This window comes from Haemorhous mexicanus, chromosome 25 (assembly GCF_027477595.1).
Source record: "Haemorhous mexicanus isolate bHaeMex1 chromosome 25, bHaeMex1.pri, whole genome shotgun sequence".
In the NCBI taxonomy this organism is placed as follows: Eukaryota; Metazoa; Chordata; class Aves; order Passeriformes; family Fringillidae; genus Haemorhous; species Haemorhous mexicanus.
The window spans coordinates 3,921,291-3,943,505 of record NC_082365.1 but is presented as its reverse complement, the minus strand read 5'-3'; the positions used below and the strand labels follow the sequence as shown (position 1 = coordinate 3,943,505).

General features: G+C 47.6%; 1 protein-coding gene across 1 annotated transcript; it reads left to right on the top strand.

Annotated features, from left to right (window-relative positions):
* The first annotated feature begins 1,308 nt into the window (after nt 1–1,308).
* On the top strand, nt 1,309–21,722 carry PIGR (polymeric immunoglobulin receptor). The gene is made up of 11 exons (XM_059867874.1): nt 1,309–1,465; nt 4,979–5,074; nt 7,899–8,228; nt 13,193–13,516; nt 14,122–14,445; nt 15,961–16,275; nt 18,452–18,572; nt 19,050–19,168; nt 20,046–20,165; nt 20,284–20,342; nt 21,137–21,722. The coding sequence occupies exons 2-11, from the start codon at nt 4,993–4,995 to the stop codon at nt 21,260–21,262; spliced, it is 1,920 nt and encodes a 639-aa protein (XP_059723857.1). The 5' UTR covers nt 1,309–1,465; nt 4,979–4,992; the 3' UTR covers nt 21,263–21,722.
* Nucleotides 21,723–22,215: the final 493 nt, after the last annotated feature.

Here is a 22,215-nt window from a genome sequence, read left to right as displayed (position 1 = left end):
CACCCCAAGAGCTCCTTTCTCACCCCAAGAGCTCCTTCCTCACCCCAGAGGATCTTTCCTCACCCCAGAGGATCTTTCCTCACCCCAAAACCTGCACATTCATAGAAGAAATGGAGCTCAACACTCTCAGCTAAACGAAAGGTACTTCCAAGGCTGGCTTTAGCATCTGATGAACCTGTTGAAGATCCCAGTCCTGGGTCAGGCACTGCAGGAGCTGCCATCCTGTTCCAACACATCAGTTTTCACTGAGTGGGTGAGAAAAGCCCCGTGTGACCCCCCAGTCAGAAGGAATTCCTGCTTTTGCATCATTAAAACGAGGCAAAGCAAGGAATCCCAGCTGCCCTGGCTGCTCGGGTCCTGCTTAGGGAAAGGCTGGCACAGAGGTACCCAAAACTCTCCGTGCACTTGACCCCACAGAGCCACCAAGCTCTTCCCAAAGGAGGAGGAGAAGGAGCCCCAGAGTTTTCCTGGGAGCCCCCCAGCCCTGGGGTGGCTGTGATCAGGAGGGGACACCTTGGAGGGACAGCAGAGCTGGGCTGGGCACTGGCCAGGCATGGGCTGGGCATGGGGTGGGCATGAGCTGAGCTTTGGCTGGGCTTGGGTTGGACTTTGGCTGGTCTTGGGCTGGGCAGTGGCTAAGCTTTGGCTGGGCAGTGGCTGGGCTTTGGCTGGGCTCTGGGTGGGCTTGGGCTGGGCATGGGCTGGGCATGAGCTGAGCTTTGGCTGGGCATGGGCTGGATTTTGGCTGGGCTTGGGCTGGACTTTGGCTGGGCATGAGCTGAGCTTTGGCTGGGCTTTGGCTGGGCATGAGCTGAGCTTTGGCTGGGCATGGGCTGGGCATGAGCTGAGCTTTGGCTGGGCATGGGCTGGATTTTGGCTGGGCATGGGCTGGATTTTGGCTGAGCTTTGGCTGGGCTTGGGCTGGACTTTGGCTGGGCTTTGGCTGGACTTTGGCTGGGCTTTGGCTGGATTCTGGCTGGACTTTGGCTGGGCTTGGGCTGGACTTTGGCTGGGCATGGTCTAGGCATGGGCTGGGCATGGGCTGGGCATGAGCTGGACAGTGTCTGGGCATTGTCTGGGCATTTTCTGAGCTTTGGCTGGACTCTCGCTGGGTTCTGGCTGGACATGGTCTGGGCTTTGGCTGGGCATGGGCTGGTTATTGGCTGGGTTCTGGCTGGACAATGGCTGGACAGTGTCTGGGTTTGGCTGGACAGTGTCTGCTCAGTGTCTGGGCTCTGTCTGGGCTCTGGCTCCCAGCCCCAAGTGGGCAGAGCTCACCTGGCAGCGCTGCTGGATGTTGTTCCTTTAAGGCACAACAGGTGGAAAGGCAGGGCTGAAGGTGCAGGGAGTATTTAAACAGGCTGGCACTGCCACAGCCCACGGGGACACAGGACACTGGACAGTCACAGAGCTGCCAGGGTCAGCCTGAGAGGGAAAGACAGAAGTGCCAGGAGGAGCCTGGAGTGTAAGTAATGCTGCTTCAGCATCTTTGGGAATGCACAGCCTTTTGTAGGGCCGTGCTGGGATGGGGAGGGAGAAGAACACGAGTCTTGGGCCCCTTTTGAGGAGCCTTCCTCACATGGGAGGGAAGCAACGATTTGGAGCCATTTCATGTTCAGAGCTCACTGGTGGGAGGCTGATTTCTTCTGGAAGAACCATAGGAACAGGCTTGTGGCCATCATGGTTTCTGCTCTGCAGAACATTTTAATATGTAATTTCTGGGGGAAAAAAAAGCCAACATTAATGATCATTACAATATTTGCATTAAGTTTTAACATAGGAAAGAAAAGTCAGTAATTATTACTGTAAATTTTGTGACTCAGCCTGAGGTCATGACTGGCTTTTGAGCCCCAACAGGCAGATTTTGAAATTTTAGAAGAGAATTGCTGCAGTTGTGTCCTAAAGGAGCTGCTTTGGGAGCTCCCTGAGAAGTTTGTACAGTTACAGGAGGAGAAATAGAACCTGAAGCTTAAATGAATGGACTGGATGTGGTGTCCTAAAAGTGAAATCAGAGGAGCCTGGCAGAGCCCTGTCCCACCCAGACCTGTGAAGGTGTGGGTCCTACACACCTGAATCCCTGCTCTGCAAAAGGGACATTCCTAGAGATGTAATAAATTTCTGAAGTACAAATAAACATCACCTAATTGCAATTGTTAAGGAATCCACAGTGGCTCCATCCATCCCTCCAGACTGAGGTGAACCTGGGCTCTTGGGCCATGGGATGTTCCTGCTCCTTGCAGGCAGAGGAGAATTAAACTAAAATAATTTACTGGTGCTGAAGGTGGTTTCACTTTCCAGCCCAAAAAACAACCAGGAAGGTCTGATCTGAAAAGCAACAAGTGGGTGCATGGAGGATCTGAAAGGGACATAAAGTCAGGTCTCAGGTTAGTGTGGAGTGGAACAGGAACATAAAATTGAAAGGAACATAAAACTGAGCCAGCAGCACAACCTCAGCTGGGATTGCAGTCCCTGCCATGAGAGCTGCCTGCTTATCCTGTTCTATTTCTTTTCTGAAATAAGTTGCTCATATGTTTAACTGACACAAACATCCTTAGTTCAGAGGGTCCCAAGCACTGCAGGCATTCCTAAAAACTGCTGATTTCTTGGAAAATCCTGATAATCTTCAGCAAGTTCTACCCAACTGTTTCTGCTTTCTGCATCACCAAACGAGCCCCTCTTATTTATTCTCTCAGTATTGTAAAGGAGGCATCTGCTTGGAAATGCAAAAGTTTATTTTCTGCACATGTTTGGTCAGCTTGATCTTTTATCTGGAAGTTGATTGCTCATTCTTAACCCCGTGGAAATGGGGTGGATTGATGGCTTTTCCCCATTCCCCTGCAGCAAATAAAACCCATGGCAAGGCAAGATCAGCAGTGACCTTGATGGGCAGCTGAAGATGTGAATAATCCAGGATGAAATTTGTTGCTGTGCACTTTTTCTGGGCACAGAAGCTTCCAGCACCTCCTCACAGCACAACTCTCCCTACAACAATTTGCATCTGCACAGCTTCCCCATGGGTCAAAAGGATCTGAGGGGCAAAATATTACAAATATATAAAATATCTAGAATATTTGCAATTATTTCTCAACTATTTGAATAGCAGCAAACATTCCACAAAAAGCCAGAAGGGACCCCAGGCCAGAGTGACAAATGTCACAATTAAACCTTCGTGTTTTGTCACTGCCTTGGCACGGCCTTGACCCTGGTCATTGTCAGGGGCAGTAGTTAATATCTAATGGGCTGGACTGGGCTGATCCCTGGCAATCCTGCAGCAGGAATTCACCAGAATTTGGGAATTGGACCCAGACAGAGCAGCTGCAGGCTCAGGTTTGCACAGCTTGGGGGTCAGGTCCTGGTCTCTCCCAAATCGTCGTAAATCTGAAGATAGTTCTCCCCAGGACTGACAGAATCCCAAAAGCACAACAGAGACATGGGGAAAGTCTTGCAAAGGAGGAGATTTGGAAGAGCCAGCCTGGCCAGAGAGCCCTGCTGCTGGAAACCTGGAAAATACCAAAATTTAGGCATAGAACAGCACTGGAGAGGAAGGTGATGGTCCCAAGCCACATCCAGAAAAGTGTCCTGGAAATGAAAATCAGCCAGTTTTAAGGGTAAAGGCAGCAAAACCACATCTCTAAAGAGGGACTGGCTGAGGGGGGTCTGCCCTCCCCAGGGCTTTACACACAAAATGTGTAAATTGTCCTTGTCACCCAGAGGAGCTGCAGCGAGGTTTAGAGCCCAGCACCAAATCAAAACAGATAAATAACAGTCTTGTTCCTTCTCAGAACCACATGAAGACAACAACAACAACAACTCAATTATCTGCCCTGAGCTGGAAAGCGAGAGGAAAGGTCGTCATGTTGTAATTTTTCCATTTACATTTCAACAGCATCTGAGAAAAGAGGGCTGGGGACAGCTGGGAGCTGTGGGTGGTGGTGGTGCAAGAGCACAGGAACCACTGGTCTGGGGGGGCACAGATCCTGGTGACCCCTCCAGACCCGACAGAACAACCTGGGCTGTACCCCAAAACCAGCTGAACTTCTGGAGGAAATCAGAATAAGAGATTGTTTCAACTTTGCCCAGCTGGGCAAGGCTGAGCTGGGTCCTGCTTGCACCACAGGCTGGTGAGGTGACCAGCGGGCAGAGGAGCTGCTGTCAGCCAGGGGCAAACATCAAGGTTCTCTCTGTGCCACCTTGTTTGCTTTGTGCAGAATTTGTTATGTTTGCCTTGCTGGCTACTTCTGGGATGTGTTTGAAAGAGAATTTTTCATGCTCAGTGAGTTAATTATTAGCCATGGACCAGTGGCCATTGAGCAAGGAGAAATCACAATACAAGGAAGAGGCACAACAGAACACCTTTTATCTTTACAGGGAAATAAAAGCTTTTTCTTCTGCCGGGAATTACCCTCAATAAAACTGTGTCACTTGATGCCCTGAAATCAAATTGCTCTGATTGTTTGTGAGGGTTTTCCTTGGCACCTCTCATCAGCTCCTGTGGGTGCCTTCTACGAAGGTGAAACAGGCAGGTGGATCAAGAGGTGTGCATACAAAATCTGATTTTTGGAGGAGCAGAGCTGAGGTAAATCCCTACAGCTCACTCAATTCCTCGGCAGCTGAGGAAAGAATGAAAAAGTAGAGGTGAAAATACCATCCTCATTCTCTTTTGTGTGTCCTTGGAGAGAGCAGGGAAACAAAGAGAGTCACTAAATACAGGCTCCAGTCAGGACTTCTGTGGCAGAGGGAATATTGGGGTGCTGGGATGAGATCCACAGGCAGTCCTGTTCCTGTGCAGCAACCCAGGCAAGAACAGAAATATTATTAACTCCCTTTTTCCCATCCACTTCCTCAACAGGAGCAATTAAAAACCAAATTTCTCTCTGCTTCACATAGCCACAACCCTCAGATCCTCCAAGCACGAAGATTATTAGATGATTAACATTTTGCAAATGTGATTATTCAATATCTTCCATTTTTTTTCCAGGGAATGCAAGAAAAATGACTTTACTGGCGTTCCTCCTCCTGCTCACCGTGGTGCCAGCTGGGTCTGCCAGGAGCAGACACCCCCCCAAGGCAGCCAGTGAGTGTCACTGCATGGGGCACAGCTTTTGGGGTGGCCAAGGACCAGGGGTGGCACTGGGAGGGGGGGAGGAGGGTCTGGGTGGTGCCTGCAACAGGCTTAAAAAGAGAAAAATAGCAAGTTAAAAAGATAAAAGGTGATATATTTCATGAAGGGCCTTCAGGTACATTGAGGGCAGAAGGAACCTCTCACGAGGCTACACCCAAAATGGACAATGGTCACAAATTTTTCAAAACAGAGACCAGACAAAAAAAGTTAAAAAGATAAAGTGGATGTATTTCATGAAGGACCTTCAGGTACATTGAGGGCAGATGGAACCTCTCACGAGGCTACACCCAAAATGGACAATGGTCACAAATTTCTTGAAACAGAGACCAGACAAAAAGTTAAAAAGATAAAAGTGGATGTTTTTAATGAAGAACCTTCAGGTACATTGAGGGCAGATGAAGTCTCCTTTGAGGCTACACACAAAATGGATGATGGTCATGAGTTTCTCAAAACAGAGACCAGACAAAAAAAGTTAAAAAGAGAAAAGTGGATGTATTTCATTAAGAACCTTCAGGTACATTGAGGGCCGATGAAGTCTCCCATGAGGCTACACCCAAAATGAACAGTGTTTCTTGACAACAGTTTTTTGAGTTTCTTAAAACAGAAAGCAAACAAAAAGTTTAAAAGATAAAATGGATGTTTTTCATGAAAGGCCTTCAGGTACATTGAGGGCAGATGAAGCCTCCTACAAGGCTACACCCAAAATGGGCAGTGTTTCTTGACAACAGTTTTTTGAGTTTCTCAAAACAAAAACCAAACAAAAAGTTAAAAAGATAAAATGGATGTATTTGGTGAAAGGCCTTCAGGTACATTGAAGGCAGAAGAAGCTTCCTATGAGGCTACACCCAAAATGGATGATGGTCATGAGTTTCTCAAAACAGAGACCAGACAAAAAAAGTTAAAAAGATAAAAGTGGATGTATTTCATGAAAGGCCTTCAGGTACATTGAGGGCAGATGAAGTCTCCCACAAAGCTACACCCAAAATGGACAATGGTCCCGAGTTTCTCGGAGTGAAATAGGTTTGGTCTGTGTGCACATTCTGCAATTCCAGCTCCAGGTAATGAAGGCAGATACCCCCAGTTTGCTCCCCCAAAATTCACTTTTGTTGATACTTTTGGGCCCTGAGGCAGAGGGTGTCCTTGAGCTGCAGGCCCAGAGGGATTTTTGTCTGACCAAAATGTGGAGACCTTCTGACACTCCGTGTGGAGTTCAGAGTTCCACACCAGTGCAGAACAGGACCTGAAAAATATAAAAGCTAAAATCTGAATGCTTCATGGGGAGCACCTTTATCTCACAGGTGTCCCTCACTGCCACGGGAGCTCACGGGCACCTGGGGGCACACACAGCCCTGGGGCACACACAGGGCACTGATGAGGTGGCACACACAGCCCTGGGGCACACACAGCCCTGGGGGCACACCGGGCACTGTCCTGGTGGCACACACAGCCCTGGGGCACACAGGGTGGCACACACAGCCCTGGGGCACACAGGGCACTGATGAGGTGGCACACACAGCCCTGGGGCACACACAGCCCTGGTGGCACACAGGGTGGCACACACAGCCCTGGGGCACACAGGGCACTGTCCTGGTGGCACACACAGCCCTGGGAGCATACACAGCCCTGGTGGCACACATGGCATGTCCTGGTGGCACACAGGGCACTGATGTGGTGGCACACACAGCCCGGGGGCACACACAGCCCTGGGGCACACACAGGGTGACACACACAGCCCTGGTGGCACACGGGCACTGTCCTGGTGGCACACACAGCCCTGGGGGCACACACAGGGTGGCACACACAGCCCTGGGGCCACACAGGGTGGCACACACAGCCCTGGTGCCACACACAAGGTGGCACACACAGGGTGTCACACACAGCCCGGGGGCACACACAGGGTGGCACACACATGGTGGCACTCACAGCCCTGGGGGCACACACAGCCCTGGTGGCACACACAGCCCTGGTGGCACACACAGCCCTGGGGGCACACACAGAGTGGCACACACAGGGTGGCACTCACAGCCTGGGGGCACACATGGTGGCACACACAGGGTGGCACACACAGGGTGGCACACACATCCCCGGTGGCACACACAGGGTGGCACACACAGCCCTGGGTTCACACACAGAGTGGTACACACATCCCTGGTGGCACACACATCCCTAGTGGCACACACAGCCCTGGTGGCACACACAGCCCTGGGGGCACACACAGGGTGGCACACACAGCCTGGGGGCACACACAGCCCTGGTGGCACACACAGGGTGGCACACACATGGTGGCACACACAGCCCTGGAGGCACACACAGGGTGGCACACACAGGGTTGCACACACATCCCTGGTGGCACACACAGCCCTGGTGGCACACACAGCCCTGGTGGCACACACATCCCCGGTGGCACACACATGGTGGCACACACAGGGTTGCACACACATCCCTGGTGGCACACACATAGGGTGGCACACACAGGGTTGCACACACATCCCTGGTGGCACACACAGCCCTGGTGGCACACACAGGGTGGCACACACAGCCCTGGGGCACACACAGGGTGGCACACACAGGGTGGCACACACAGGGTGGCACACACATCCCCGGTGGCACACGGCACTGACCCCAGCCTGTGGGCACACACATGGTGGCACACACAGCCCTGGGGGCACACAGGGTGGCACACACATCCCTGGTGGCACACACAGGGTGGCACACACAGGGTGGCACACACATCCCCAGTGGCACACGGCACTGACCCCAGCCTGTCCTCCCGCAGTCTCCAGCCCCGTGTTCGGCCCCCGGCAGGTGCACGGCGTGCGGGGCGGCTCGGTCACCGTGCGCTGCTTCTACCCGCCCACGCCGCTCAACAGGCACGACAGGAAATACTGGTGCCGCCAGCGGGGCTCCGGCTGCCTCACCGTGGTGTCCTCCGACTTCGTGGCCGCTGCCTACCAGGGCAGAGTCACCCTCACCGACCACCCCGAGCAGGAACATTTCCAGGTCCACATCTCGGAGCTGGAGCCGGGGGATGCCGGCACCTTCCAGTGTGGCCTGGGGGTCAATGGCAGAGGGCTCTCCTTCAGAGTCACCCTCAGCGTTGCTGAAGGTAATCACACCCTTGGGACTCCCTCAAATACCATCTTCTTGGTATTTTGCCAATATTTGGACTCGCTAAAATAGCATTTCCTTGGTATTTTACCAATATTTGGACTCGCTAAAATAGCATTTTCTTGGTATTTTACCAATATTAGGACTCCATCAAATACCATTTCCTTGGAGTTTTTCCCCCTCTCCTTCTTAAACATAAGTAATTACACCCTTAGGACTCACTAATATACCATTTTCTTGGTATTTTACCAATTGGTAATTTTCCCAATACTAGGACTCTCTCAAACACCATTTCCTTGGTATTTTACCAATATTAGGACACCCTCAATGGTATTTTACCAATATTAAGACTCCCTAAAATCCCATTTTCTTGGTATTTTACCATTACTAGAGCTACCCAAAATACCATTTTCTTGGTTTTATACCAATACTAGGACTCCCTCAAATACCATTTCCTTGGTATTTTGCCAATATTAAGACTCCCTAAAATAGCATTTTCTTTGTATTTTACCAATCTTAGGACACCCTCAATGGTATTTTACCAATATTAAGACTCCCTAAAATAGCATTTTCTTGGTATTTTACCAATATTAAGACCCACTCAAATACCATTTTCTTTGAGTTTTCCCCCTCTCCCTCTTAAACATAAGTAATTACACCCTTAGGACTCGCTAAAATACCATTTTTTTGGTATTTTACCAATTGGTAATTTTCCCAATATTAGGACTCCCTCAAACACCATTTCCTTGGTATTTTACCAATATTAGGACGCCCTCAATGGTATTTTACCAATATTAAGACTCCCTAAAATACCATTTTCTTGGTATTTTACCAATACTAGAACTACCCAAAATACCATTTTCTTGGTTTTATACCAATACTAGGACTCCCTCAAATACCATTTCCTTGGTATTTTGCCAATATTAAGACTCCCTAAAATAGCATTTTCTTTGTATTTTACCAATCTTAGGACACCCTCAATGGTATTTTACCAATATTAAGACTCCCTAAAATAGCATTTTCTTGGTATTTTACCAATATTAAGACCCACTCAAATACCATTTTCTTTGAGTTTTCCCCCTCTCCCTCTTAAACATAAGTAATTACACCCTTAGGACTCGCTAAAATACCATTTTTTTGGTATTTTACCAATTGGTAATTTTCCCAATATTAGGACTCCCTCAAACACCATTTCCTTGGTATTTTACCAATATTAGGACGCCCTCAATGGTATTTTACCAATATTAAGACTCCCTAAAATACCATTTTCTTGGTATTTTACCAATACTAGAACTACCCAAAATACCATTTTCTTGGTTTTATACCAATACTAGGACTCCCTCAAATACCATTTCCTTGGTATTTTGCCAATATTAAGACTCCCTAAAATAGCATTTTCTTGGTATTTTACCAATATTAGGACACCCTCAATGGTATTTTACCAATATTTGGACTCCCTAAAATAGCATTTTCTTGGTATTTTACCAATATTAAGACTCACTCAAATACCATTTTCTTTGAGTTTTTCCCCCTCTCCCTCTTAAACATAAGTAATTACACCCTTGGGACTCCCTCAAATGGTAAAATACCATTTTTGTGGTATTTTACCAATATTAGGACTCCATCAAATACCATTTCCTTGGAGTTTTTCCCCCTCTCCCTCTTAAACATAAGTAATTACACCCTTAGGACTCGCTAAAATACCATTTTCTTGGTATTTTACCAATTGGTAATTTTACCAATATTAGGACTCCCTCAAATACCATTTCCTTGGTATTTTGCCAATATTTGGACTCCCTCAATGGTATTTTACCAGTATTAAGACTCCCTAAAATACCATTTTCTTGGTATTTTACCATTACTAGAGCTACCCAAAATACCATTTTCTTGGTTTTATACCAATACTAGGACTCCCTCAAATACCATTTCCTTGGTATTTTGCCAATATTAAGACTCCCTAAAATAGCATTTTCTTTGTATTTTACCAATATTAGGACACCCTCAATGGTATTTTACCAATATTAAGACTCCCTAAAATAGCATTTTCTTTGTATTTTACCAATATTAGGACACCCTCAATGGTATTTTACCAATATTAAGACTCCCTAAAATAGCATTTTCTTGGTATTTTACCAATCTTAGGACACCCTCAATGGTATTTTACCAATATTAAGACTCCCTAAAATAGCATTTTCTTGGTATTTTACCAATATTAAGACCCACTCAAATACCATTTTCTTTGAGTTTTCCCCCTCTCCCTCTTAAACATAAGTAATTACACCCTTAGGACTCACTAATATACCATTTTCTTGGTATTTTACCAATTGGTAATTTTACCAATATTAGGACTCCCTCAAACACCATTTCCTTGGTATTTTGCCAATATTTGGACTCCCTCAATGGTATTTTACCAGTATTAAGACTCCCTAAAATACCATTTTCTTGGTATTTTACCATTACTAGAGCTACCCAAAATACCATTTTCTTGGTTTTATACCAATACTAGGACTCCCTCAAATACCATTTCCTTGGTATTTTGCCAATATTAAGACTCCCTAAAATAGCATTTTCTTTGTATTTTACCAATATTAGGACACCCTCAATGGTATTTTACCAATATTAAGACTCCCTAAAATAGCATTTTCTTGGTATTTTACCAATATTAAGACTCACTCAAATACCATTTCCTTTGAGTTTTTCCCCCTCTCCCTCTTAAACATAAGTAATTACACCCTTAGGACTCACTAATATACCATTTTCTTGGTATTTTACCAATTGGTAATTTTACCAATATTAGGACTCCCTCAAATACCATTTCCTTGGTATTTTGCCAATATTTGGACTCCCTCAATGGTATTTTACCAGTATTAAGACTCCCTAAAATACCATTTTCTTGGTATTTTACCAATATTAGAACTACCCAAAATACCATTTTCTTGGTTTTATACCAATACTAGGACTCCCTCAAATACCATTTCCTTGGTATTTTGCCAATATTAAGACTCCCTAAAATAGCATTTTCTTGGTATTTTACCAATATTAGGACACCCTCAATGGTATTTTACCAATATTAAGACTCCCTAAAATAGCATTTTCTTTGTATTTTACCAATATTAGGACACCCTCAATGGTATTTTACCAATATTAAGACTCCCTAAAATAGCATTTTCTTGGTATTTTACCAATATTAAGACTCACTCAAATACCATTTTCTTTGAGTTTTTCCCCCTCTCCCTCTTAAACATAAGTAATTACACCCTTAGGACTCACTAATATACCATTTTCTTGGTATTTTACCAATTGGTAATTTTACCAATATTAGGACTCCCTCAAATACCATTTCCTTGGTATTTTACCAATATTAGGACGCCCTCAATGGTATTTTGCCAATATTAAGACTCCCTAAAATAGCATTTTCTTTGTATTTTACCAATATTAGGACACCCTCAATGGTATTTTACCAATATTTGGACTCCCTAAAATAGCATTTTCTTGGTATTTTACCAATGTTAAGACTCACTCAAATACCATTTCCTTTGAGTTTTTCCCCCTCTCCCTCTTAAACATAAGTAATTACACCCTTGGGATTCCCTCAAATACCATTTTTTTTTTGTATTTTACCAATATTAGGACTCCGTAAAATACATTTTTCTTGGTATTCTACCAATATTAGGTCTCCCTCAAATACCATTTTCTTGGAGTTTTTCCCCCACTCCCTCTTAAGTAATTGCACCCTTGGGACTCCCTCAAATACCATTTTCTTGGTATTTTACCAATATTAAGACTCCCTAAAATAGCATTTTCTTTGTATTTTACCAATATTAGGACTCCCTCAAATACCATTGTCTTGGTATTTTACCAATTGGTAATTTATCAGTTAGTAATTTTACCAATATTAGGACTCCCTAAAATACCATTTTCTTTGAGTTTTTTTCTTGGTATTTTACCAATATTAGGGATCCCTCAAATACCATTTTCATGGTATTTTACCAATATTAAGACTCCCTAAAATTGCATTTTCTTTGTATTTTACCAATATTAGGACTCCCTCAAATACCATTTTCATGGTATTTTACCAATATTTACTCCCTAAAATACCACTTTCTTGGTATTTTACCAGCATTTTACTCCCTAAAATACCAATTTCTTTGAGTTTTTTTTTCTTGGTATTTTACCAATATTAGGGCTCCCTCAAATACCATTTTCTTGGTATTTTACCAATATTTCACTCCCTAAAATACCAATTTCTTTGAGTTTTTTTCCTTGGTATTTTACCAATATTAGGGCTCCTTCAAATACCACTTTCTTGGTATTTTACCAGCATTTTACTCCCTAAAATACCAATTTCTTTGAGTTTTTTTCTTGGTATTTTACCAATATTAGGGCTCCTTCAAATACCATTATCTTGGTATTTTACCAGCATTTTACTCCCTAAAATACCAATTTCTTTGAGTTTTTTTCCTTGGTATTTTACCAATATTAGGGCTCCTTCAAATACCACTTTCTTGGTATTTTACCAATATTTTACTCCCTAAAATACCAATTTCTTTGAGTTTTTTTTTCTTGGTATTTTACCAATATTAGGGCTCCCTCAAATACCATTTTCTTGGTATTTTACCAATATTTTACTCCCTAAAATACCATTTTCTTGATATTTTACCAATATTTTACTCCCTAAAATACCTTTTCTTTGAGTTTTTTTCTTGGTATTTTACCAATATTTTACTCCCTAAAATACCATTTTTTTTGAGTTTTTTTCTTGGTATTTTACCAATATTTTACACCCTAAAATACCATTTTCTTGGTGTTTTACCAATATTTTACTCCCTAAAATACCAATTTCTTTGAGGTTTCCCCCTCTCCCTCTTAAGCAAAGCTCCACCGCTGGCCTGCCCGCTGTGTGAGAGCTGCAGGGGCTTTCAGGGAGGGTTCCTGTCACGCCCTGGGTGTCTCTGTGCACAGCCCCACCTGTTCCTGAGGATGCTGAGCTCTTCTACGTGAAGCTGCGCAGCACCTGGACCGTGAGCTGCAGCTTTGGGGAGGGCACGGCCGAGATGAGGAAATACCTGTGCAAGAAGGAGAAGGACGGCTGCCGGAACATTATCGACAGCTACCAGGACGAAGATCCCACAGGGAGACTTCAGCTGACGTTTGAGAACCCTCCAGGCTCGTTCCGTGTCACCATGACTCGGATGGACTGGGAAGATGCAGGCTTGTACTACTGTGGGGCTGGTGAATATGGGAAGGACAGCACGAGCAAGGAGCTGGACGTGTTTGTCTACGAGGGTGAGCTGCTCCCAGGGTGTTTTCCCCTTCCTCTCTCCTGCTTCTCAGAAGCATCAGCAGCACTGCTGCTTTATTTAGCAAGAACTTGAATTTCTCTTTGCTGTTATCCTATTCTCTCATCTATATACTTATTTCTATACATTTAACTACCTGTAATGTACTAAACCATCACTAAATGAAGCTTGTATCCAGACTTCACCTTCCCAGAAGTGGGTAGCTCTGTTCCCCAGCCCAAAACTCCAGGAGACAAATTCCATCCCCCCAGTCTGAGGCAAGCAAGCTGTCTCTTCAAGCCCCCAGCTCCTTAAATCTCAAGCTGACAGATGTAGATGGTCCCTCTAGCAAAGGGAGCAAAGCTTTGGGATATCTGTCCACAAAGCCAACAATGCTCAGTGAATTTGGGAAAAAGCAAGGCCTGACTGACCCTTCAGGATGAATTCCCACCAGTGCCAGGACAATCTCTGCTGTTTGCACCCCTGAGCTTTACCTGGCCTCCCTTTAGCCACAGCAGCTTTGTTTGATCTGATCATGTTGATTTCCTTTGGAAGGTGCCCCGTGGACACAAGTGAGACTCTTATAACTGCTCATTTCATTCTTACCAACAGACAAAAATTTCCCTCACTTAAAGACCAACATCACTGCAAAAACTGGAAGTTCAGCAACCTTCGAGTGCCTCTATGAGCCTCTGCTAAATTCCTCCACGAGGTTCTGGTGCAAGCAGAAAGGCAGGCATTGTGTGAGAATCATAGACAGCACTGGGCGGGTGGAGGACACCTACGAAGGAAGAGTGGCCGCGTTCGAGAACCCCGAAAACAAAACTGTCACCATCGTCCTGAACCAGCTGAGGGACAAGGACAAAGGCAGTTACTGGTGCATGTCCAACGAGCTGAGGGAGCAGCAGTCATCGACAGAGCTGACGGTGGTGCCAGGTAAGGGCCGTGCCCTGGCAGCTCTCTGCCTGCTCAGGAGGCACAGAACCACCCCGAGGGAGCAGTCTGGCTTTTTGGGAAAGGATGTGGCTTTTTGGGAAGGGATGTGGCTTTTTGGGAAGGAATGTGGCTTTTTGGGAAGTGATATGGCTTTTTGGGAAGGGATGTGGCTTTTTGGGAAGGGATGTGATCTCCGAGCCTGAGCTCACCCCAGCAGCTTTGAAACTGAGACAGGTTCATTTTTGTGGGAATGCAGAAAATTCTCATGAAATATTTCTTAAGCCTTACAGGAAGATGTTCTAAATGAATTAGCCAATTTGATTAATAAGGAGAATTTATTCCATAACTAAAATTCAATTGAAAAGAGGCCACAAACAAAGATCAGATGGGCTCTGACCCAGGCTAACAGCGTCGGGTGAGGCAGGGAGGGCACTCTGGCTCCTCACCTCTGTGCATCACAAAGACACAGCTCTCACAAAGGCTTCTTATACATTTCTAAGCTTCAAGGGCTGCTGGGAAGGGTTTTCTGCTTTCTTTTTGTTGATTTTATCCTTTCAGCATATTAGTGTAGTTTTTCCTTTTGTGCTATCGCTCTTGCTGAAAGTTTCCCAAACTTCTGCAATAAAGGTTCTGGGAGACACAGATTTACCTTATCAATGATGCATATCGAGTGCATATTGCTGGGGTTTGGTCAGATGAATAATCCTCTGGAATCAACATTTCTGGAGATGAATATTCAGGCTAGGATCTTGGTGCATATTGCTGTAATCTCACCAGGGGGAGTTTCCCAGGACCCTCCTTTGGTGTGCCAGTGTGGCAATGTTCAGAGGGGTTTTAGGATGAGGGAAGAGAAAGGTGACTCCATGTTCAGAAGGCTTGGTTTATTATTTTATGATATATATGATATTAAAACTATACTAAAAGAACAGAAGAAAGGATTTCAGCAGAAGGCTGGCTAAGAATAGAAAAGGAATGAATAACAAAGGTTTGTCTGTGACCCAGACAGTCTGGACAGCTGGGCTGGGATTGGCCATTAATTAAAAACAACCAGGTGAGACCAATCCCAGACCCACCTGCTGCATCCCACAGCAGCAGATAATCATTGCTTACAGCTTGTTCCTGAGGCCTCTCAGCTTCTCAGGAGGAAAAAAATCCTAAGGAAAGGATTTTTCATAGAACATGTCAGTGACATGCCAGGATTTTCATCAGGTGAGATTACTGTAGCCTCAGCACGAACTTATAGATATCATCTATTGCAAAGAGAACCTTAAACAGCATCTTTCATGGTAATTTAGCAACACAAGGAGCCCTTTCCTTCCAGGCTGGAAAGTGCTGCCAACACAACGAAGGCAAAAAGGGTAAGGGGAGGCAGGAGAGAGGCCCCTGCCCTGGGAGATGTGGCCACAGCACTCTGTCCCAAGGGGGCTGTCCCCTCCAGGGGGCTTTATTCACCCCCAGCAGCACCAGCGCCCCCCGAGCGCCTCCCCAGCCCTGCTGTCCTGTTTGCCCCCGCAGGAGAACCGGCGCTGACGGGGAAGAAGAAGGTGGAGGCTCAGGCGGGCTCGCGGGTGAATTTGACCTGCTGTTACCCCTGCGCCTACTCCTCCTACGAGAAGTTCTGGTGCCGCTGGAGCAGCACGGGCTGTGCCATGCTGCCGGCTCAGCAGCCGGGGCTGCCGCAGCCGGGGGACGGCTGTGACCGCTCCGCCAGGACACTCGTGCTGAGCCTGGACGCGCTGAGGGAGGAAGATGAAGGCTGGTACTGGTGCGGGGTGAAGCGCAACGGGGTCTTCGGGGAGACCATGGCCGTGGAGCTGCGGGTGAGCGCAGGTGAGCTCGGGTGAGCTCGGGTGAGCTGCGGGTGAGAGCGGGTGAGAGCGGGTGAGCTGCAGGTGAGCGCACGTGAGCTGCGGGTGAGCTCGGGTGAGCTGCGGGTGAGCTGCGGGTGAGCTGCGGGTGAGCTGCGGGTGAGCTGCGGGTGAGCGCGGGTGAGAGCGGGTGAGGTGCGGGTGAGCGCGGGTGAGCTGCGGGTGAGCTGCGGGTGAGGTGCGGGTGAGCTGCGGGTGAGGCGCGGGTGAGCTCGGGTGAGGTGCGGGTGAGCTCGGGTGAGCTGCGGGTGAGCTCGGGTGAGCGCGGGTGAGCTGCGGGTGAGCGCGGGTGAGCGCGGGTGAGCTGCGGGTGAGCGCGGGTGAGGTGCGGGTGAGGCGCGGGTGAGGCGCGGGTGAGGCGCGGGTGAGGCGCGGGTGAGCGCAGGTGAGCTCGGGTGAGCTGCGGGTGAGGTGCGAGTGAGGTGCGAGTGAGCTCGGGTGAGCTCGGGTGAGCTCGGGTGAGCTGCGGGTGAGCGCGGGTGAGGTGCGGGGTGAAGCGCAGGTGAGCTGCTGGTGAGCTCGGGTGAGCGCAGGTGAGCTCGGGTGAGCGCGGGTGAGCGCGGGTGAGGTGCGGGTGAGCGCGGGTGAGCGCGGGTGAGCACAGGTGAGCTGCGGGTGAGCGCAGGTGAGCTGCAGGTGAGCGCGGGTGAGGTGCGGGTGAGCGCGGGTGAGCGCGGGTGAGGTGCGGGTGAGCGCGGGTGAGCGCGGGTGAGCTGCAGGTGAGCTGCAGGTGAGCTCGGGTGAGCGCGGGTGAGCGCGGGTGAGCGCGGGTGAGCGCGGGTGAGCTGCGGGCAGGGTTTGCTGTCCGCTCTCCATCGCCGCTAGGCTGCAGCAGCTCAAAGCAGAAGCGCCGGCACCTCCCGGCCTCGCACCGTTTGTGTTCAGGGCTTTCGTCTCTCCCTTTTGACTTCCCAGTCGTAAAAAACTTCTTTCAGTCTAAAACTCACCTCTTTCTATGGCAATTGTGCTTTTAACCCCGTGCTGATTAATTGTTCCTGCTGCAGTGTAATATTTTCAGATTTTTTATTTTATTAAATAATATTATATTCTTCTATATAATTAGATATAATAATTATTATATTGTTGTATTAATTCGATAATAAATATATTATTATATAATATATATGTTATATAAAAATAATTATAACAAATAATATATAATTATAATTTGATCATTATATATTATGTTATTATTTAATAATAATTATTATTCTATAATAATATAATATCTAATATTATATTATTTTACTTATTTTATAATCTATTTATTTAGTTTTTTATTAAAATATATAAGTATTATGTTATTATTGAATAATATATTATGTTACTATTGAATAATAATTATTGCTATTATCATTTTATAATAATATGATATAATATTATATTTAATTTATAATATATTTATTTCGTTTAATATTTAATTATACATACATATTATTATGCTATTATTTAATACTATTTACTGATATTATTAAATATTATTAATTAATAATATAATATATAATACCATAATAATTTTAAAATATTTTATTTATTTTATAATATATTTATGTAGTTTTGACAACATTTGGCACCTTTCAGGTGAAGAACTGATCAAGTTCAGAGACTTTGCTCCCGGGAACTTCTTATCTTAATAAACGTGGAACCTGGAAGGGGCAGGAGAGGCTGACACAACAGCAAGGGGCTTAGTCTCAGATCAGTGGAGTATTTTGGAATTGAAAAGGTTTTGGGGGAGGACTATTGTTAGAAGCAGAGAAGGAAGAGAGCCCTGGCTATCGGATATTTCCCCATCCTGAGTGGGTGATGGCCAAAATGAAAACAGGGTAGCACAGCCCCATGTCATGGCTTTTGGTGGGCAAAGAGCCAGGGAGGCAAAGTATGATCTGGAAATATTGGATGCAGAACTTAGGAGTGCAAGAATTTTTCAAAACTTCATTGCAGAGATCGTCCTTGAGATTTTCACAGTAAATTATTTGGTGTGAGAGCATTTCAGGCCTTGAACCTCCCTTCTGAAGAGCCTCTCTGGAAAGCCAAAACCCCCAAGAGCAGCCCCATCTCCACCCAAGACACCCCAGCAGTTTTTGTGTCCAGCTCTGGTGCTGCTGCTCTCTAACCCCCCTCCTTCCCTGGGCACACAGGGAGAGATGCCAAGCTCAGCCCAGAGTTCCTGGGTGTTGGTTCCAGCCGTGGCCCTGGAGCTGCTCCCCCGGGAGGAGCCGGCAGCGGTGCTGAGGTGCGGAAAGGAGCTGCCCCAGAAAGGTTGGTTCTCTCCATCCCCTGCCTTTCACCATTCTCGTGGGGTTTGTGTGAGCCCGTTGTGTTGGTGCACCCTGTGTGTGTTGTTTAGCAACACACAAAAAGATCTTGTCCCCAAAGAACTCTGCTCTAAATGTCAGAGATAAAAAGTGACAGCAAAGGGCAAGATGACTCACAATTAATCTGCAATTCAAGAAAAGACTATCAGAAGGAAATTATTAGAGATTCCAGGTACAAAGTGCTTCTGTTAATATTAGAGAATTTTCCTTCACGTTTTTATAACCCAGCTGCTCATGCAGCTCTTTCAGCCCAACCTCAAGCCTGTATTTTTATTTGGGTTTTGTTTTATTCTGTGTGCTAGAATCCAGTTCACTGATTGAATTGCACCATGCTCACTCAGAATTACCATCCCACCCAGATTTAGCCTGCTGGATTTTCACGTGCATCACTCTCAGTGAGATCTCTCTCCCTCAATTCCAGCTCTGATGAGAGCCATGGCTCCCACACTCTGGCCTTAGTGCTGGGCCCTCTTGCTGGCCTGATCCTGATCGTCGTGACAGCTTTTGCCATTGTCAAATACAGGCAGCTGAAGAGATCTGGTGAGTCCCTGCCTCTCTGGGCTCTCAAGAAACAGCAGCAGCATTGAGTTAAAGGTGCTGGGCTGAGCTGCTCTCCTGGTACCACACCAGGATGGGCAGGAAGGTCCCTGCTACTCCTGTGACCCATCCAGAGAGCTCCAACTGACCCCATCCAGAGAGCTCCAATTCCCTGCTCTGACCCATCCAGAGAGCTCCAACTGACCCCATCCAGAGAGCTCCAATTCCCTGCTCTGCCCCTTCCAGAGAACTCCAACCTCTGCTCTGACCCATCCAGAGAGCTCCAGCTCCTGCTCTTACCCATCCAGAGAGCTCCAATTCCCTGCTCTGACCCATCCAGAGAGCTCCAATTCCCTGCTCTGACCCATCCAGAGAGCTCCAATTCCCTGCTCTGACCCATCCAGAGAGCTCCAATTCCCTGCTCCGACCCATCCAGAGAGCTCCAGCTCCTGCTCTGACCCATCCAGAGAGCTCCAACCTCCTGCTCTGACCCATCCAGAGAGCTCCAATTCCCTGCTCTGACCCATCCAGAGAGCTCCAACTGACCCCATCCAGAGAGCTCCAACCCTTGCTCTTACCCATCCAGAGAGCTCCAACCCCTGCTCTGACCCATCCAGAGAGCTCCAACCTCCTGCTCTGACCCATCCAGACAACTCCAACCCCCTGCTCCTCACACTGACCCATCCAGAGAGCTCCAATTCCCTGCTCTGACCCATCCAGAGAGCTCCAACCCCCAGAGGGCCCAGGCTGAGACAGCCCAGCCCTCCCTGGGCTTTGCCCATTGTGCCACAGCATCACCTGGCACTGAGGGTTTGGCTCTTAACCTGCTCCCACCCACTCTGAGCAAGACCTGAGGGGTTTTCCTCCTCCCTCTCACCAGACCTGGTGTCCGTGGGGAGCTACAGGACCAACATCAGCATGTCAGACTTTGAGAGCGTGAGGGACTTCAGTGCCAGCAACAGTGTGAAGGAGAGCCAGGAGACCCCCATGGGAGGGGATGGTGAGTGACTGACCCCAGCCCAGCCCCTCCTTGCTGAAATACCCCACAAAAGCCACAGAAACACAGAAACCTGCCAGCCACTGCCCCCTCCCCAACACCTTCCTTCCTCTGCCTGCAGAGTTCATCACCACCACGGACACCCCGGACAGTGCTGCCACCACAGCGAAGGCTAAAAGGGTAAGGGGAGGCAGGAGAGAGGCCACTGACCTGGGAGATGTGGCCACAGCCCTGCACTCTGTCCCAAGGGGGCTGTCCCCTCCCAGGGGCTTTATTTATCCCCAGGTGCTCTCCATTTTACCCAGATCCAGCCCCTGCTGCAGACCAGCCCCTGTGGGTGGGGGGTCTCACCCCTGTCCTCACTCCTGTTTTAGCAGAGACATTAACAGCAGACATTAACTTTGCTTCAAGAACCAAACCAAGGCAGCCCCAGGCAGCGTCAGGAAGGTTGGGTTTGTTACCAGGAATATGAATCACTGGGATAAGCAGATGGCTGGAAACATCACATCCCACTTCTCGGTGGCACAGGGAGGCAGGGAGGGCTCTGCCATTGCAAGGGCTGAGATTTGCTGGGGTCTCTGCCTCTCCCCAGCTTTCTCAGCCTCCCCTCCCCTCCCCTTGGGTAAGATGGTGGTGCAGTGGCCCCGTTTGGCAGTGGCTGCAGGTGCCACATCCAAGCCTGTGCTTTTCACGGTCCTGACCAACAGGAGAGGTGTGGGTGATGTGCATGCCAGGAGCTGAACTGGGGCAATCAAGGGAGCTGTCAGGACATCAGTAAAGCCAGCAGCTCTGGGGCAGGGGGGCTGGATGCCAACACCCAGGGACAGGCTTGCCAAGGAATCCCAAACCTAAAAGCTTTTGGGGTTGGTGCTCCCTGGATTACCCCACTCCTGCAGTGTCCCCGTGCTATCCTGGGATATCCACAAAGTGCTGCCCATCCCCCTGCCCTGACTGTGCCCTCCTGTCCTTCCCAGAGCTCCAAGGAGGACGCTGACCTCGCCTACTCCTCCTTCCTGGCCACCTCCAGCGGCATCACCCAGGCCAGCTCCGGGGGGGACAGCGCTGTCCTGGACGTGTCCCCACCCCAGGACCGGGTCTGAGGGGAGGTGGCAGCGCCTGGGACTGGCTCTGCCTTGAGGATCACCATGTCAGCTAACAACACTGTGCATTTCTCCCACAATTTGCTATAGCTTGACCTGGTTTTTGCTTAAATTCAGCTTCAAGTGGTGATTTAGGAGTGGTTTGATGGCAAGGGGGGCTGGAGGTGCAGGTGTGAGTGAGGAGGTTGGGCTGGGAAACAGCAGGAACGCGAGTGGCTCATCCCACCAGCAGCCCCAGTTGTTACACTGGGCTCTCACAGGCCAGAAGGAACATTGGGGAAAAAAAAAAAAAGGAAAAAAATCCCATTATCTTTTAAAGGCAGCTGGGAAACCTTTTAGAACAGCGTCTGATCCTTTTGATTCCTCTGAGCTTTCCCGACCTGGGGGCAGCACCTGCAGGGCAGACACGCCTGGAGTGTTTGTGTGCACAGCAATAAAGAATCCAGTGGCTTTCAGCAGACCGGGGAACTCAGCGTCTGTGGCATGTCACAGGAGAGCCCACCCAGAGAGGCACAGTAAGGGTGGGAAAAGCTGAATATCCCACGGACAAAGCAGTGCAGGAAGGGGTGACAATGGCAGGCTGGGTTATCCGGCCGACCCTGAATTTCATTGGGGATAAACAAACACAAATGACTCCTGAATTGGGGATTCCAGAATTTCACTGAGGCTGAAACACAAATTATTCCTGAATTGGGGATTCCAGAATTTCACTGAGGATGAAACACAAATTATTCCTGAATTGGGGATTCCAGAATTTCACTGAGGGTGAAACACAAATGATTCCTGAATCGTGGATTTCAGAATTTCACTGAGGGTGAAACACAAATGATTCCTGAATCGTGGATTTCAGAATTTCACTGAGGATGAAACACAAATGATTCCTGAATCGTGGATTTTCATGCTGGCATGAGCAGGGCAGCATCTTCCCTCCTGCTCACCAGCTCTCACATCCA